At 47.7% G+C, this 14,731-nt stretch overlaps 4 protein-coding genes across 4 annotated transcripts; 1 reads left to right on the top strand and 3 right to left on the bottom strand.

Moving 5' to 3' along the window:
- Window positions 1-392: 392 nt before the first annotated feature.
- On the bottom strand, window positions 393-1,067 carry LOC138355896 (myb-like protein Q). The gene has a single exon (XM_069311448.1). It carries the CDS (start codon window positions 1,065-1,067, stop codon window positions 393-395), a length of 675 nt encoding a protein of 224 aa, XP_069167549.1.
- A 3-nt stretch (window positions 1,068-1,070) lies between these two features.
- On the bottom strand, window positions 1,071-2,066 carry LOC138355895 (salivary glue protein Sgs-3-like). The gene has a single exon (XM_069311447.1). It carries the CDS (start codon window positions 2,064-2,066, stop codon window positions 1,071-1,073), a length of 996 nt encoding a protein of 331 aa, XP_069167548.1.
- A 431-nt stretch (window positions 2,067-2,497) lies between these two features.
- On the bottom strand, window positions 2,498-9,139 carry LOC138355894 (protein piccolo-like). The gene is made up of 3 exons (XM_069311446.1): window positions 9,118-9,139; window positions 3,236-3,865; window positions 2,498-2,628 (listed from the first exon to the last, which is right to left on the bottom strand). Exons 1-3 carry the CDS (start codon window positions 9,137-9,139, stop codon window positions 2,498-2,500), a joined length of 783 nt encoding a protein of 260 aa, XP_069167547.1.
- A 168-nt stretch (window positions 9,140-9,307) lies between these two features.
- On the top strand, window positions 9,308-10,346 carry LOC138355893 (uncharacterized). The gene is made up of 2 exons (XM_069311444.1): window positions 9,308-9,936; window positions 10,205-10,346. Exons 1-2 carry the CDS (start codon window positions 9,308-9,310, stop codon window positions 10,344-10,346), a joined length of 771 nt encoding a protein of 256 aa, XP_069167545.1.
- Window positions 10,347-14,731: the final 4,385 nt, after the last annotated feature.

The following is a 14,731-nucleotide window of genomic DNA, read 5'->3' as shown; positions in this document are numbered from 1 at the left end:
CTGCAGGGCATGTGTGACTGTCATGTGTGACTGTGTCATGTGTGACTGTGTCATGTGTGACTGTGTCATGTGTGACTGTGTCATGTGTGACTGTGGCATGTGTGACTGTCATGTGTGACTGTCATGTGTGACTGTCATGTGTGACTGTGTCATGTGTGACTGTGTCATGTGTGACTGTGGCATGTGTGACTGTCATGTGTGACTGTGTCATGTGTGACTGTCATGTGTGACTGTCATGTGTGACTGTGTCATGTGTGACTGTCATGTGTGACTGTGTCATGTGTGACTGTCATGTGTGACTGTGTCATGTGTGACTGTGGCATGTGTGACTGTCATGTGTGACTGTGGCATGTGTGACTGTGTCATGTGTGACTGTGTCATGTGTGACTGTGTCATGTGTGACTGTCATGTGTGACTGTGTCATGTGTGACTGTCATGTGTGACTGTGTCATGTGTGACTGTGTCATGTGTGACTGTGTCATGTGTGACTGTGTCATGTGTGACTGTGTCATGTGTGACTGTGTCATGTGTGACTGTGGCATGTGTGACTGTGTCATGTGTGACTGTGTCATGTGTGACTGTGTCATGTGTGACTGTGTCATGTGTGACTGTGTCATGTGTGACTGTGGCATGTGTGATTGTGTCATGTGTGACTGTGTCATGTGTGACTGTGGCATGTGTGACTGTGTCATGTGTGACTGTGTCATGTGTGACTGTGGCATGTGTGACTGTGGCATGTGTGACTGTGGCATGTGTGACTGTGTCATGTGTGACTGTGTCATGTGTGACTGTGGCATGTGTGACTGTGGCATGTGTGACTGTGGCATGTGTGACTGTGGCATGTGTGACTGTGGCATGTGTGACTGTGTCATGTGTGACTGTGGCATGTGTGACTGTGGCATGTGTGACTGTGGCATGTGTGACTGTGGCATGTGTGACTGTGGCATGTGTGACTGTGTCATGTGTGACTGTGTCATGTGTGACTGTGGCATGTGTGACTGTGGCATGTGTGACTGTGTCATGTGTGACTGTGTCATGTGTGACTGTGTCATGTGTGACTGTGTCATCCATTACCCACATTCCGGGTGATGACAGGGCCGCCCCCGTGATGTGTCGAGGGCGGCGGGGCCCGTGTTCCTGGTGAGGGCGTCTCTGGCGAGGGCGTCTCTGGTGAGGGCGTCACTGGTGAGGGCGTCTCTGGTGAGGGCGTCACTGGTGAGGGCGTCTCTGGTGAGGGCGTCTCTGGTGAGGGCGTCACTGGTGAGGGCGTCTCTGGCGAGGCCGTCTCTGGTGAGGGCGTCTCTGGTGAGGGCGTCACTGGTGAGGGCGTCTCTGGTGAGGGCGTCTCTGGTGAGGGCGTCTCTGGTGAGGGCGTCTCTGGTGAGGGCGTCTCTGGTGAGGGCGTCACTGGTGAGGGCGTCTCTGGTGAGGGCGTCTCTGGTGAGGGCGTCTCTGGTGAGGGCGTCACTGGTGAGGGCGTCTCTGGTGAGGGCGTCTCTGGTGAGGGCGTCTCTGGTGAGGGCGTCTCTGGTGAGGGCGTCTCTGGTGAGGGCGTCTCTGGTGAGGGCGTCTCTGGTGAGGGCGTCTCTGGTGAGGGCGTCTCTGGTGAGGGCGTCTCTGGTGAGGGCGTCACTGGTGAGGGCGTCTCTGGTGAGGGCGTCTCTGGTGAGGGCGTCTCTGGTGAGGGCGTCTCTGGTGAGGGCGTCTCTGGTGAGGGCGTCACTGGTGAGGGCGTCACTGGTGAGGGCGTCACTGGTGAGGGCGTCTCTGGTGAGGGCGTCTCTGGTGAGGGCGTCACTGGTGAGGGCGTCTCTGGTGAGGGCGTCTCTGGTGAGGGCGTCTCTGGTGAGGGCGTCTCTGGTGAGGGCGTCACTGGTGAGGGCGTCACTGGTGAGGGCGTCACTGGTGAGGGCGTCTCTGGTGAGGGCGTCTCTGGTGAGGGCGTCACTGGTGAGGGCGTCACTGGTGAGGGCGTCTCTGGTGAGGGCGTCTCTGGTGAGGGCGTCTCTGGTGAGGGCGTCTCTGGTGAGGGCGTCACTGGTGAGGGCGTCTCTGGTACATCGCATTTTAACGTATAATTTCCATAAGCCAAAAATATAATTTCCATAAAGTGGCTCGCGATATTGATGTGATGTCCCGTTTTCTGTTCGTGTGTCCTTTGGTAGGTTAGGTTCGGGAAATTTAGTACAAAGTTCGGGCTGGATGGTCTGTCTATGAGTAAAAATTATGTGTTCATAAATGAAGAGAAACCCGTGGCCCAGTACGCTTCCACCACCACATAACCCGCTCCTCCACACCGCTCCTCCACACCTGCCCTCCACACCTGCCCTCCACACCTGCCCTCCACACCTGCCCTCCACACCTGCCCTCCACACCGCCCCTCCACACCTTACCCATGACTTCCAACACTCACAGTCACCATATATTGCTCTATATTCACTTTCCTTCTGCCTCTGAGGAAGCTCAGTTGAACTTGACCAAAAGGCTCTGGACCATTCTAAGTAAATGAACTTCGGGAGAGTTGACTTTCCCACTTTCTCTGACCTTCACGGCCACTTTTAGCCCACTCTGACAACACTGATCTAACCAACACATCAGCAACAACATGGCGCCCAGCTATCTTGAAAACTGACACAAAATTAAATTGAAATTATGACAAAATTAAGAATAATTCGAAAGGAAAACTAAAAAAGAGATACAAAACATGGAATATAAATTCTTAAGTAATTATCAAATGAAGACACCAGTATAAATACTTGGTGCTTAACTAAATATAATTAATTATATCTGACGACAACCAAAGCACACAATACATAATAAATTATAAACTAATAAATGATTAATAAACAAGAAAGCAACAATAAACTCCACGAAGACTAGTATAGGTTAAGTAATAATTGTAATTACGAAGCAATAAGATGCTTATCTTAACATACTAAGAAGGTTAGGTAAGGTCGGTGTTTTCTATGAAGCTTTTCAAGGTAAACTAGTATGTCACATATGCACGTATTAAATAAGTCAATATTGACTGTAAGAAAGTGCGAGAACGGGTTGGCGGCGCCACAACACACTATCAAACACAGTTTCAATTACTCAGAAGAAATATATGTCGTTGACAAGTGGTCATGAAAGACGCATACACCAGTAAATACCAGGGAAGGTTTTCTTTGATGTTTTAATGTAATGGGTGACTTTTATGTTCAGGCGGAGCACCACGTGTTCTGCCTCACAGTACCTGGCACCTTGGTGTTCTGCCTCACAGTACCTGGCAGCTCGGTGATCTCCCTCACAGTATCTGGCAGCTCGGTGATCTCCCTCACAGTACCTGGCAGCTCGGTGTTCTCCCTCACAGTACCTGGCACCTTGGTGTTCTCCCTCACAGTACCTGGCAGCTCGGTGATCTCCCTCACAGTACCTGGCAGCTCGGTGATCTCCCTCATAGTACCTGGCAGCTCGGTGTTCTCCCTCACAGTACCTGGCAGCTCGGTGTTCTCCCTCACAGTACCTGGCAGCTTGGTGTTCTCCCTCACAGTACCTGGCAGCTCGGTGATCTCCCTCACAGTACCTGGCAGCTTGGTGTTCTCCCTCACAGTACCTGGCAGCTCGGTGTTCTCCCTCACAGTACCTGGCAGCTCGGTGTTCTCCCTCACAGTACCTGGCAGCTCGGTGTTCTCCCTCACAGTACCTGGCAGCTTGGTGTTCTCCCTCACAGTACCTGGCAGCTCGGTGTTCTCCCTCACAGTACCTGGCAGCTCGGTGTTCTCCCTCACAGTACCTGGCAGCTCGGTGTTCTCCCTCACAGTACCTGGCAGCTCGGTGTTCTCCCTCACAGTACCTGGCAGCTTGGTGTTCTCCCTCACAGTACCTGGCAGCTCGGTGTTCTCCCTCACAGTACCTGGCACCTTGTTCTCCCTCCTCCCCCTCCTCCCTCTCTCCCCCTCCCCCCCCTCCCCCCCTCTCTCTCCGCATCTCGCCACAATGATAAACGACAACCATTCAAGGATTAACATCCCATTTTCTTCCGCCTTGTCGACTTAAATCCCATTTCCTCTTGCCTTCATTATTATGGCATCAGAAGGCGGTAGATCACGTTACAGGGAAGCTGCGGCACTGTTACTTCTCCATAGTGTCCTCCACCTTTGGGCATCTGTGGGGCGTGGGGCTGTGAGGGATGGGTAGGGGAGAAGGGTGCTGCCAGGAAGATGAAGGGAGGGTAGAGGAAAATAAAGTGTGGTGAGGGAAGCAGTGCATAAGAGAAGGGAGATAAAGAGTGGGTGAGGGGAGATTAGGGTTGGGTGAGGTTAGGGTTGGGTATTATCAACCCATGAAGCCCACCTAACCTATCGAGCTGATGCCCAGATATTAGTGAGCCACTTCTCTTCATCTCCGCTCCTGTGCCAGGTAAATTACGGGCTCACCATAGCCCGTGCTACTTGGAACTTCTTCCCAGTAGCTGAATCTATAACAACAACATCTTCATAGTAACTTACATATGTTAGGTTGGTTAGCGAGACACACGACACATTAGTGAGAGGCGACGGCCGCCGTCTCGCGCATCTCTCAGTGTACACAGAAAACAATCCTATAATAAATACAATATAAATTACTCACACAAATGAATTGAAATAACGACAGTTGGTAAAATATTGTGAACATAACCCTCACAACTACAAGAACGGGATATATAAATATGTTGCACAATTACAGCATGTAAAATAAATCGTTTTAGCGGAGGAGCTTCCATGAGTGCGTGAGCTCACGTCAACTAATGCAGAGTTTAAGACGAGTGAAAGTGACAAAGTGTGTGGGTAAGAGCGGCAGCTTCTCCCGGCGGACTTTACCAGCTTACTGGCGTTCCTGGAGACTTTCCGCCAGGCTAAAAGTGGAATATATTGCTTTGTTTACGTGACCTTTTTCCCTGCGGAGCTGCGCGCGGATCCCCTTCTTTATGGCGGCAACTTCCAGTAACACAGATTTTCCCGCGCTTTGTTGCACTTCCGTGCAGCCGTGTAAGGAGCGGGAGGTAAGTTTACTCTTAAGACCCCTGGCAGCCCGCCCTCCTCCTCCTCCCCGCGGGCCACTCACCACACTAAAGTATATAGTTCACACACAACTGTTGTTTACGGGCTCACCATAGCCCGTGCTACATGGACATTTCGTTCTAAGTAGCTTAATCTAAAACAACAAACAACAAGAATAGAACTGAATCGTATGTGTTTAATTTACTGTTCTGTACCATGTATAATGTTCTGTACCATGTATAATGTTCTGTACCATGTATAATGTTCTGTACCATGTATAATGTTCTGTACCATGTATAATGTTCTGTACCATGTATAGTGTTCTGTACCATGTATAATGTTCTGTACCATGTATAGTGTTCTGTACCATGTATAGTGTTCTGTACCATGTATAATGTTCTGTACCATGTATAGTGTTCTGTACCATGTATAGTGTTCTGTACCATGTATAATGTTCTGTACCATGTATAATGTTCTGTACCATGTATAGTGTTCTGTACCATGTATAATGTTCTGTACCATGTATAGTGTTCTGTACCATGTATAGTGTTCTGTACCATGTATAATGTTCTGTACCATGTATAATGTTCTGTACCATGTATAGTGTTCTGTACCATGTATAATGTTCTGTACCATGTATAGTGTTCTGTACCATGTATAATGTTCTGTACCATGTATAATGTTCTGTACCATGTATAGTGTTCTGTACCATGTATAATGTTCTGTACCATGTATAGTGTTCTGTACCATGTATAGTGTTCTGTACCATGTATAATGTTCTGTACCATGTATAGTGTTCTGTACCATGTATAGTGTTCTGTACCATGTATAATGTTCTGTACCATGTATAATGTTCTGTACCATGTATAGTGTTCTGTACCATGTATAATGTTCTGTACCATGTATAGTGTTCTGTACCATGTATAGTGTTCTGTATCATGTATATTGTTCTGTACCATGTATAGTGTTCTGTACCATGTATAATGTTCTGTACCATGTATAATGTTCTGTACCATGTATAATGTTCTGTACCATGTATAGTGTTCTGTACCATGTATAGTGTTCTGTACCATGTATAATGTTCTGTACCATGTATAGTGTTCTGTACCATGTATAGTGTTCTGTACCATGTATAGTGTTCTGTACCATGTATAGTGTTCTGTACCATGTATAATGTTCTGTACCATGTATAGTGTTCTGTACCATGTATAGTGTTCTGTACCATGTATAGTGTTCTGTACCATGTATAGTGTTCTGTACCATGTATAGTGTTCTGTACCATGAATAATGTTCTGTACCATGTATAGTGTTCTGTACCATGTACAATGTTCTGTACCATGTATAATGTTCTGTACCATGTATAATGTTCTGTACCATGTATAATGTTCTGTACCATGTATAGTGTTCTGTACCATGTATAGTGTTCTGTACCGTGTATAATGTTCTGTACCATGTATAGTGTTCTGTACCATGTATAGTGTTCTGTACCATGTATAATGTTCTGTACCATGTATAGTGTTCTGTACCATGTATAGTGTTCTGTACCATGTATAATGTTCTGTACCATGTATAGTGTTCTGTACCATGTATAGTGTTCTGTACCATGTATAATGTTCTGTACCATGTATAGTGTTCTGTACCATGTATAGTGTTCTGTACCATGTATAATGTTCTGTACCATGTATAGTGTTCTGTACCATGTATAGTGTTCTGTACCATGTATAATGTTCTGTACCATGTATAGTGTTCTGTACCATGTATAGTGTTCTGTACCATGTATAATGTTCTGTACCATGTATAGTGTTCTGTACCATGTATAGTGTTCTGTACCATGTATAATGTTCTGTACCATGTATAGTGTTCTGTACCATGTATAGTGTTCTGTACCATGTATAGTGTTCTGTACCATGTATAGTGTTCTGTACCATGTATAATGTTCTGTACCATATATAGTGTTCTGTACCATGTATAGTGTTCTCTACCATGTATAATGTTCTGTAATATGTATAGTGTTCTGTACCATGTATAGTGTTCTGTACCATGTATAGTGTTCTGTACCATGTATAATGTTCTGTACCATGTATAGTGTTCTGTACCATGTATAGTGTTCTGTACCATGTATAATGTTCTGTACCATGTATAGTGTTCTGTACCATGTATAGTGTTCTGTACCATGTATAGTGTTCTCTACCATGTATAGTGTTCTGTACCATGTATAGTGTTCTGTACCATGTATAGTGTTCTCTACCATGTATAGTGTTCTCTACCATGTATAGTGTTCTGTACCATGTATAGTGTTCTCTACCATGTATAGTGTTCTGTACCATGTATGGTGTTCTGTACCATGTATAGTGTTCTGTACCATGTATAGTGTTCTGTACCATGTATAGTGTTCTGTACCATGTATAGTGTTCTGTACCATGTATAGTGTTCTCTACCATGTATAGTGTTCTGTACCATGTATAGTGTTCTGTACCATGTATAGTGTTCTCTACCATGTATAGTGTTCTCTACCATGTATAGTGTTCTGTACCATGTATAGTGTTCTCTACCATGTATAGTGTTCTCTACCATGTATAGTGTTCTCTACCATGTATAGTGTTCTGTACCATGTATAGTGTTCTCTACCATGTATAGTGTTCTGTACCATGTATAGTGTTCTCTACCATGTATAGTGTTCTCTACAATGTATAGTGTTCTGTACCATGTATAGCGTTCTGTACTATGTAGTGTTCTGTACCATGTATAGTGTTCTGTACCATGTATAATGTTCTGTACCATGTATAGTGTTCTGTACCATGTATAGTGTTCTCTACCATGTATAGTGTTCTCTACCATGTATAGTGTTCTGTACCATGTATAGTGTTCTGTACTATGTAGTGTTCTGTACCATGTATAGTGTTCTGTACCATGTATAGTGTTCTCTACCATGTATAGTGTTCTCTACCATGTATAGTGTTCTGTACCATGTATAGTGTTCTGTACTATGTAGTGTTCTGTACCATGTATAGTGTTCTGTACCATGTATAATGTTATGTACCATGTATAGTGTTCTGTACCATGTATAGTGTTCTGTACCATGTATAGTGTTCTGTACTATGTAGTGTTCTGTACCATGTATAGTGTTCTGTACCATGTATAATGTTCTGTACCATGTATAGTGTTCTGTACCATGTATAATGTTCTGTACCATGTATAGTGTTCTCTACCATGTATAGTGTTCTGTACCATGTATAGTGTTCTCTACCATGTATAGTGTTCTGTACCATGTATAGTGTTCTCTACCATGTATAGTGTTCTGTACCATGTATAGTGTTCTGTACCATGTATAGTGTTCTGTACCATGTATAGTGTTCTGTACCATGTATAGTGTTCTCTACCATGTATAGTGTTCTGTACCATGTATAGTGTTCTGTACCATGTATAGTGTTCTGTACCATGTATAATGTTCTGTACCATGTATAGTGTTCTGTACCATGTATAATGTTCTGTACCATGTATAATGTTCTGTACCATGTATAGTGTTCTGTACCATGTATAGTGTTCTGTACCATGTATAATGTTCTGTACCATGTATAGTGTTCTCTACCATGTATAGTGTTCTGTACCATGTATAGTGTTCTGTACCATGTATAATGTTCTGTACCATGTATAGTGTTCTCTACCATGTATAGTGTTCTGTACCATGTATAGTGTTCTGTACCATGTATAGTGTTCTCTACCATGTATAGTGTTCTGTACCATGTATAATGTTCTGTACCATGTATAGTGTTCTGTACCATGTATAGTGTTCTGTACCATGTATAATGTTCTGTACCATGTATAGTGTTCTCTACCATGTATAGTGTTCTGTACCATGTATAGTGTTCTGTACCATGTATAATGTTCTGTACCATGTATAGTGTTCTCTACCATGTATAGTGTTCTCTACCATGTATAGTGTTCTGTACCATGTATAGTGTTCTGTACCATGTATAATGTTCTGTACCATGTATAGTGTTCTCTACCATGTATAGTGTTCTCTACCATGTATTGTGTTCTCTACCATGTATAGTGTTCTCTACCATGTATAGTGTTCTCTACCATGTATACTTACCTAGGTGTATTTTTGAATCCATTATAATTGAAGCCAGTGAGTGCAAGGTGTTGGTGACACCAGTCCATCCTGGCGGCCCACAACCTGAGTATGTGGAGGCCGGGCACTAACATGGCACCATGTTGGTGTACTGGGGTCACCTCTGGGGTCACCGCTGGGGTCACCGCTGAGGTCACCACTGGGGTCACCGATGGGGGTCACCGCTGGGGTCACCGCTGGGGTCACCACTGGGGTCACCGCTGGGGTCACCACTGGGGTCACCGCTGGGGTCACCGCTGGGGTCACCGCTGGGGGTCACCGCTGGGGTCACCGCTGGGGTCATCGCTGGGGTCACCACTGGGGTCACCGCTGGGGTCACCGCTGGGGTCACCGCTGGGGGTCACCGCTGGGGTCACCGCTGGGGTCACCGCTGGGGTCACCGCTGGGGTCACCGCTGGGGGTAAGCACTGGGGTCACCACTGGGGTCACTGCTGGGGGTAAGCACTGGGGTCACCACTGGGGTCACCACTGGGGTCAGCACTGGGGTCACCGCTGGGGTCACCGCTGGGGTCACCGCTCGGGGTCACTGCTGATGGTCACCGCTGGGGGTCACCGCTGGGGTCACCGCTGGGGGTCAGCACTGGGGTCACCGCTGGGGTCACCGCTGTGGTCACCGCTCGGGGTCACTGCTGATGGTCACCGCTGGGGGTCAGCACTGGGGTCACCGCTGGGGGTCAGCACTGGGGGTCACCACTGGGAGTCACCATCTCCCAGGTCCGGACTGCCTGGCCGAGGTCCTCCAACTCCCAACTCTTCTCCAGAGGATCTAATCCTGTGTCCGTTTGTGTTTCAGCTGCAGCACAGAGTCTACAGTTGTGTGTGTGTGGGGGGGCGGGGGAACAAGGGGGGGAGGGGGGCAGGGGGGGGGGGTGATAATGATGTTAGTGAAGACAAAAACTGGAGGAATGAGTCCATCACGGGCGGGAAACTGGTGTTGATCTTACTCATAACATTGTTCAGGTAATTCTCCTCTCCTGTTTTTTCTGTAATATTTTGACAAGTTATTTAATTAAACTTCTTGCTGGTGCTCCTGATGCTGCTGCTGTAGCTGCTGCTACTCTGCTGCCACGTATGCTGCTGCTGTTGCTGCTGCTGTACTGGGAGAAGGTGCTGCTGTAGCTGCTGCTACTCTGCTGCCACGTATGCTGCTGCTGTTGCTGCTGCTGTACTGGGAGAAGGTGCTGCTGTAGCTGCTGCTACTCTGCTGCCACGTATGCTGCTGCTGTTCCTGCTGCTGTACTGGGAGAAGGTGCTGCTGTAGCTGCTGCTACTCTGCTGCCACGTATGCTGCTGCTGTTGCTGCTGCTGTACTGGGAGAAGGTGCTGCTGTAGCTGCTGCTACTCTGCTGCCACGTATGCTGCTGCTGTTGCTGCTGCTGTACTGGGAGAAGGTGCTGCTGTAGCTGCTGCTACTCTGCTGCCACGTATGCTGCTGCTGTTGCTGCTGCTGTACTGGGAGAAGGTGCTGCTGTAGCTGCTGCTACTCTGCTGCCACGTATGCTGCTGCTGTTCCTGCTGCTGTACTGGGAGAAGGTGCTGCTGTAGCTGCTGCTACTCTGCTGCCACGTATACTGCTGCTGTTGCTGCTGCTGTACTGGGAGAAGGTGCTGCTGTAGCTGCTGCTACTCTGCTGCCACGTATGCTGCTGCTGTTGCTGCTGCTGTACTGGGAGAAGGTGCTGCTGTAGCTGCTGCTACTCTGCTGCCACGTATGCTGCTGCTGTTGCTGCTGCTGTACTGGGAGAAGGTGCTGCTGTAGCTGCTGCTACTCTGCTGCCACGTATGCTGCTGCTGTTGCTGCTGCTGTACTGGGAGAAGGTGCTGCTGTAGCTGCTGCTACTCTGCTGCCACGTATGCTGCTGCTGTTCCTGCTGCTGTACTGGGAGAAGGTGCTGCTGTAGCTGCTGCTGTGGCCGCAGGACCATCACCAGTACCACAGGTGTTTCCATATATTTAAACTTTTTTTTTAAATAAAGTAAACTTCGTCAAGCCATTAGTGACGTACTTTGGCACGCTCTCTCTATCCACAGCCCCCCCCCTCACAGCGGGAGAGGGGGGGGCACAGCTCCCGACCTGCCTGCTCAGCCGGTCGGCCGAGCGGACAACACGCTGGACTTGTGATCCTGTGGTCCCGGGTTCGATCCCAGGCACCGGCGAGAAACAATGGGCAGAGTTTCTTTCCCCCTATGTCCCTGTTGCCTAGCAGTAAAATAGGTACCTGGGTGTTAGTCAGCTGTCACGGGCTGCTTCCTGGGGGTGGAGGCCTGGTCGAGGACCGGGCCGCGGGGACACTAAAGCCCCGAAATCATCTCAAGATAACCTCAAGAAGATAACCTCAGCTAACAAGGCTTCGTGCCAGCTGATGGCCTTAACAGAATCAGCCAACGATGAGACAGTGGGATAAACGGACAGTTTAAAGGTGACTAACATGAATGCACCAGAGACTTCCTTCCTTCTTTCACTCCCACAACCCCTCCCCCCCCCCCCGGCCACCTCTCTTCCTTCACCCCCACAACACATATACCTCAACAGTCATGTACACAGGCAGACAGCCCCGCTCCTGTGCCAGGTAAGTCCACTACGGGCTCACCATAGCCCGTGCTACTTGCCCCGCTCCTGTGCCAGGTAAGTCCACTACGGGCTCACCATAGCCCGTGCTACTTGGAACTTTTTGTTCCAGGTAACAAATCTATAACAACAACAACAACAACACAGGCAGAGATGTGGAAGCCCAAGAGCTGGAGCTCAACGTGCAGGCAGCACATCTACATGTCTACACAGCCACACTAACCCTCAGCTTCAATGTGTAAATTCTGAAGGGCCGGGGAGCCCGCCTCACCTGATATACCCTCGCTCGTTTGCCGCCAATCTGGTGCCGGATATATCGGCGGGGACATACGCCGCCATTACCCTGAGTGGCCAGTTACACTCTGCTGCTCCGCCACAACTTTACGGCATCGTTTACACCTACATCAAAATGGATGGTCTTCCAGGCCCGGTCTCTGGCTCGTCTATGGGTCAAACTCGGACGGCTTTCACTCTTTGGAGTTTATGTTCCATGTTTGGGGACGGTGTTTGGGTTGGTGTGTGGTGTCTGGGTAGGTCTTTGGCCTTGATAATGGTATTTGGGTAGGTCTGTGGCCTTGATAATGGTATTTGGGTAGGTCTGTGGCCTTGATAATGGTATTTGGGTAGGTCTGTGGCCTTGATAATGGTGTTTGGGTAGGTCTGTGCCCTTGATAATGGTGTTTGGGTAGGTCTGTGGCCTTGATAATGGTGTTTGGGTAGGTCTGTGGCCTTGATAATGGTGTCTGGGTAGGTCTGTGGCCTTGATAATGGTATTTGGGTAGGTCTGTGGCCTTGATAATGGTGTTTGGGTAGGTCTGTGGCCTTGATAATGGTGTTTGGGTAGGTCTGTGGCCTTGATAATGGTGTTTGGGTAGGTCTGTGGCCTTGATAATGGTGTTTGGGTAGGTCTGTGGCCTTGATAATGGTGTTTGGGTAGGTCTGTGCCCTTGATAATGGTGTTTGGGTAGGTCTGTGGCCTTGATAATGGTGTTTGGGTAGGTCTGTGCCCTTGATAATGGTGTTTGGGTAAGTCTGTGCCCTTGATAATGGTGTTTGGGTAGGTCTGTGGCCTTGATAATGGTGTTTGGGTAGGTCTGTGGCCTTGATAATGGTGTTTGGGTAGGTCTGTGGCCTTCTTAATGGTATTTGGGTAGGTCTGTGGCTTTGATAATGGTATTTGGGTAGGTCTGTGGCCTTGATAATGGTGTTTGGGTAGGTCTGTGGCCTTGATAATGGTGTTTGGGTAAGTCTGTGGCCTTGATAATGGTGTTTGGGTAGGTCTGTGGCCTTGATAATGGTGTTTGGGTAGGTCTGTGGCCTTGATAATGGTGTTTGGGTAGGTCTGTGGCCTTGATAATGGTGTTTGGGTAGGTCTGTGCCCTTGATAATGGTGTTTGGGTAGGTCTGTGGCCTTGATAATGGTGTTTGGGTAGGTCTGTGCCCTTGATAATGGTGTTTGGGTAGGTCTGTGGCCTTGATAATGGTATTTGGGTAAGTCTGTGGCTTTGATAATGGTGTTTGGGTAGGTCTGTGGCCTTGATAATGGTGTTTGGGTAGGTCTGTGCCCTTGATAATGGTGTTTGGGTAGGTCTGTGGCCTTGATAATGGTGTTTGGGGAGGTCTGTGCCCTTGATAATGGTGTTTGGGTAGGTCTGTGGCCTTGATAATGGTATTTGGGTAGGTCTGTGGCTTTGATAATGGTGTTTGGGTAGGTCTGTGGCCTTGATAATGGTATTTGGGTAAGTCTGTGGCTTTGATAATGGTGTTTGGGTAGATCTGTGGCCTTGATAATGGTGTTTGGGTAAGTCTGTGGCCTTGATAATGGTGTTTGGGTAGGTCTGTGGCCTTGATAATGGTGTTTGGGTAGGTCTGTGGCTTTGATAATGGTATTTGGGTAGGTCTGTGGCTTTGAAAATGGTGTTTGGGTAGGTCTGTGGCCTTGATAATGGTATTTGGGTAAGTCTGTGGCTTTGATAATGGTGTTTGGGTAGGTCTGTGGCCTTGATAATGGTATTTGGGTAGGTCTGTGGCTTTGATAATGGTGTTTGGGTAGGTCTGTGGCCTTGATAATGGTGTTTGGGTAGGTCTGTGGCCTTGATAATGGTGTTTGGGTAGGTCTGTGCCCTTGATAATGGTGTTTGGGTAGGTCTGTGGCCTTGATAATGGTGTTTGGGGAGGTCTGTGCCCTTGATAATGGTGTTTGGGTAGGTCTGTGGCCTTGATAATGGTATTTGGGTAAGTCTGTGGCTTTGATAATGGTGTTTGGGTAGGTCTGTGGCTTTGATAATGGTATTTGGGTAGGTCTGTGGCCTTGATAATGGTGTTTGGGTAGGTCTGTGGCCTTGATAATGGTGTTTGGGTAGGTCTGTGGCCTTGATAATGGTGTTTGGGTAGGTCTGTGGCCTTGATAATGGTGTTTGGGTAGGTCTGTGGCCTTGATAATGGTGTTTGGGTAGGTCTGTGGCCTTGATAATGGTGTTTGGGTAGGTCTGTGGCCTTGATAATGGTGTTTGGGTAGGTCTGTGGCTTTGATAATGGTGTTTGGGTAGGTCTGTGGCCTTGATAATGGTGTTTGGGTAAGTCTGTGGCCTTGATAATGGTGTTTGGGTAGGTCTGTGGCCTTGATAATGGTGTTTGGGTAGGTCTGTGGCTTTGATAATGGTATTTGGTACTTTTGGCTTTTCTGAACTGGGGTTTGAGTTTCTGTAGTGTTTATAGATTGATGTATGGTGCACAGACTGGTGTGGTGTCTGGGTCAGGTTGTGGCGTCACGTCCTGGAGGATTCGCTGTAACCCTAGGTTGCATTATTTTGACCATGTCGTGGCGTAGTGGTCTAGGGCGTGTGCTTGGGAGTACCAAGTGAGTGGCTTCGACTCTTCCTCACGGCTCCTGATGATTTGCTCATCAACACATCCCGTTAATGTGATTTCATTGTGCAATAATAATAAAGGTAATAAGACAAAGAGAAGTTCAGTAATAAGAGTAACGTGACAACAACTCAGCTATA

This window comes from Procambarus clarkii, chromosome 69 (genome assembly GCF_040958095.1).
Source record: "Procambarus clarkii isolate CNS0578487 chromosome 69, FALCON_Pclarkii_2.0, whole genome shotgun sequence".
Taxonomy (NCBI): domain Eukaryota; kingdom Metazoa; phylum Arthropoda; class Malacostraca; order Decapoda; family Cambaridae; genus Procambarus; species Procambarus clarkii.
The sequence above is the reverse complement of the archived record's forward strand: the minus strand, read 5'-3'. Positions and strand labels throughout refer to the sequence as shown.

Excerpts from the sequence above, each read along its gene's own strand:
- LOC138355896 (XM_069311448.1), bottom strand. The coding sequence starts at position 1,067 with ATGACACAGTCACACATGACACAGTCACACATGACACAGTCACACATG.
- LOC138355895 (XM_069311447.1), bottom strand. The coding sequence starts at position 2,066 with ATGCGATGTACCAGAGACGCCCTCACCAGTGACGCCCTCACCAGAGAC.
- LOC138355894 (XM_069311446.1), bottom strand. The coding sequence starts at position 9,139 with ATGGATTCAAAAATACACCTAG. Across the intron at positions 3,866-9,117 it reads GGATTCAAAAATACACCTAG|GTACTGTGAGGGAGAACACC; the intron begins GTAAGTATACAT and ends CCGAGCTGCCAG. Across the intron at positions 2,629-3,235 it reads GCAGAACACCAAGGTGCCAG|TTTTCAAGATAGCTGGGCGC; the intron begins GTACTGTGAGGC and ends ATTTTGTGTCAG.
- LOC138355893 (XM_069311444.1), top strand. The coding sequence starts at position 9,308 with ATGGGGGTCACCGCTGGGGTCACCGCTGGGGTCACCACTGGGGTCACC. Across the intron at positions 9,937-10,204 it reads GAGGATCTAATCCTGTGTCC|CTGCTGCTACTCTGCTGCCA; the intron begins GTTTGTGTTTCA and ends CTGCTGCTGTAG.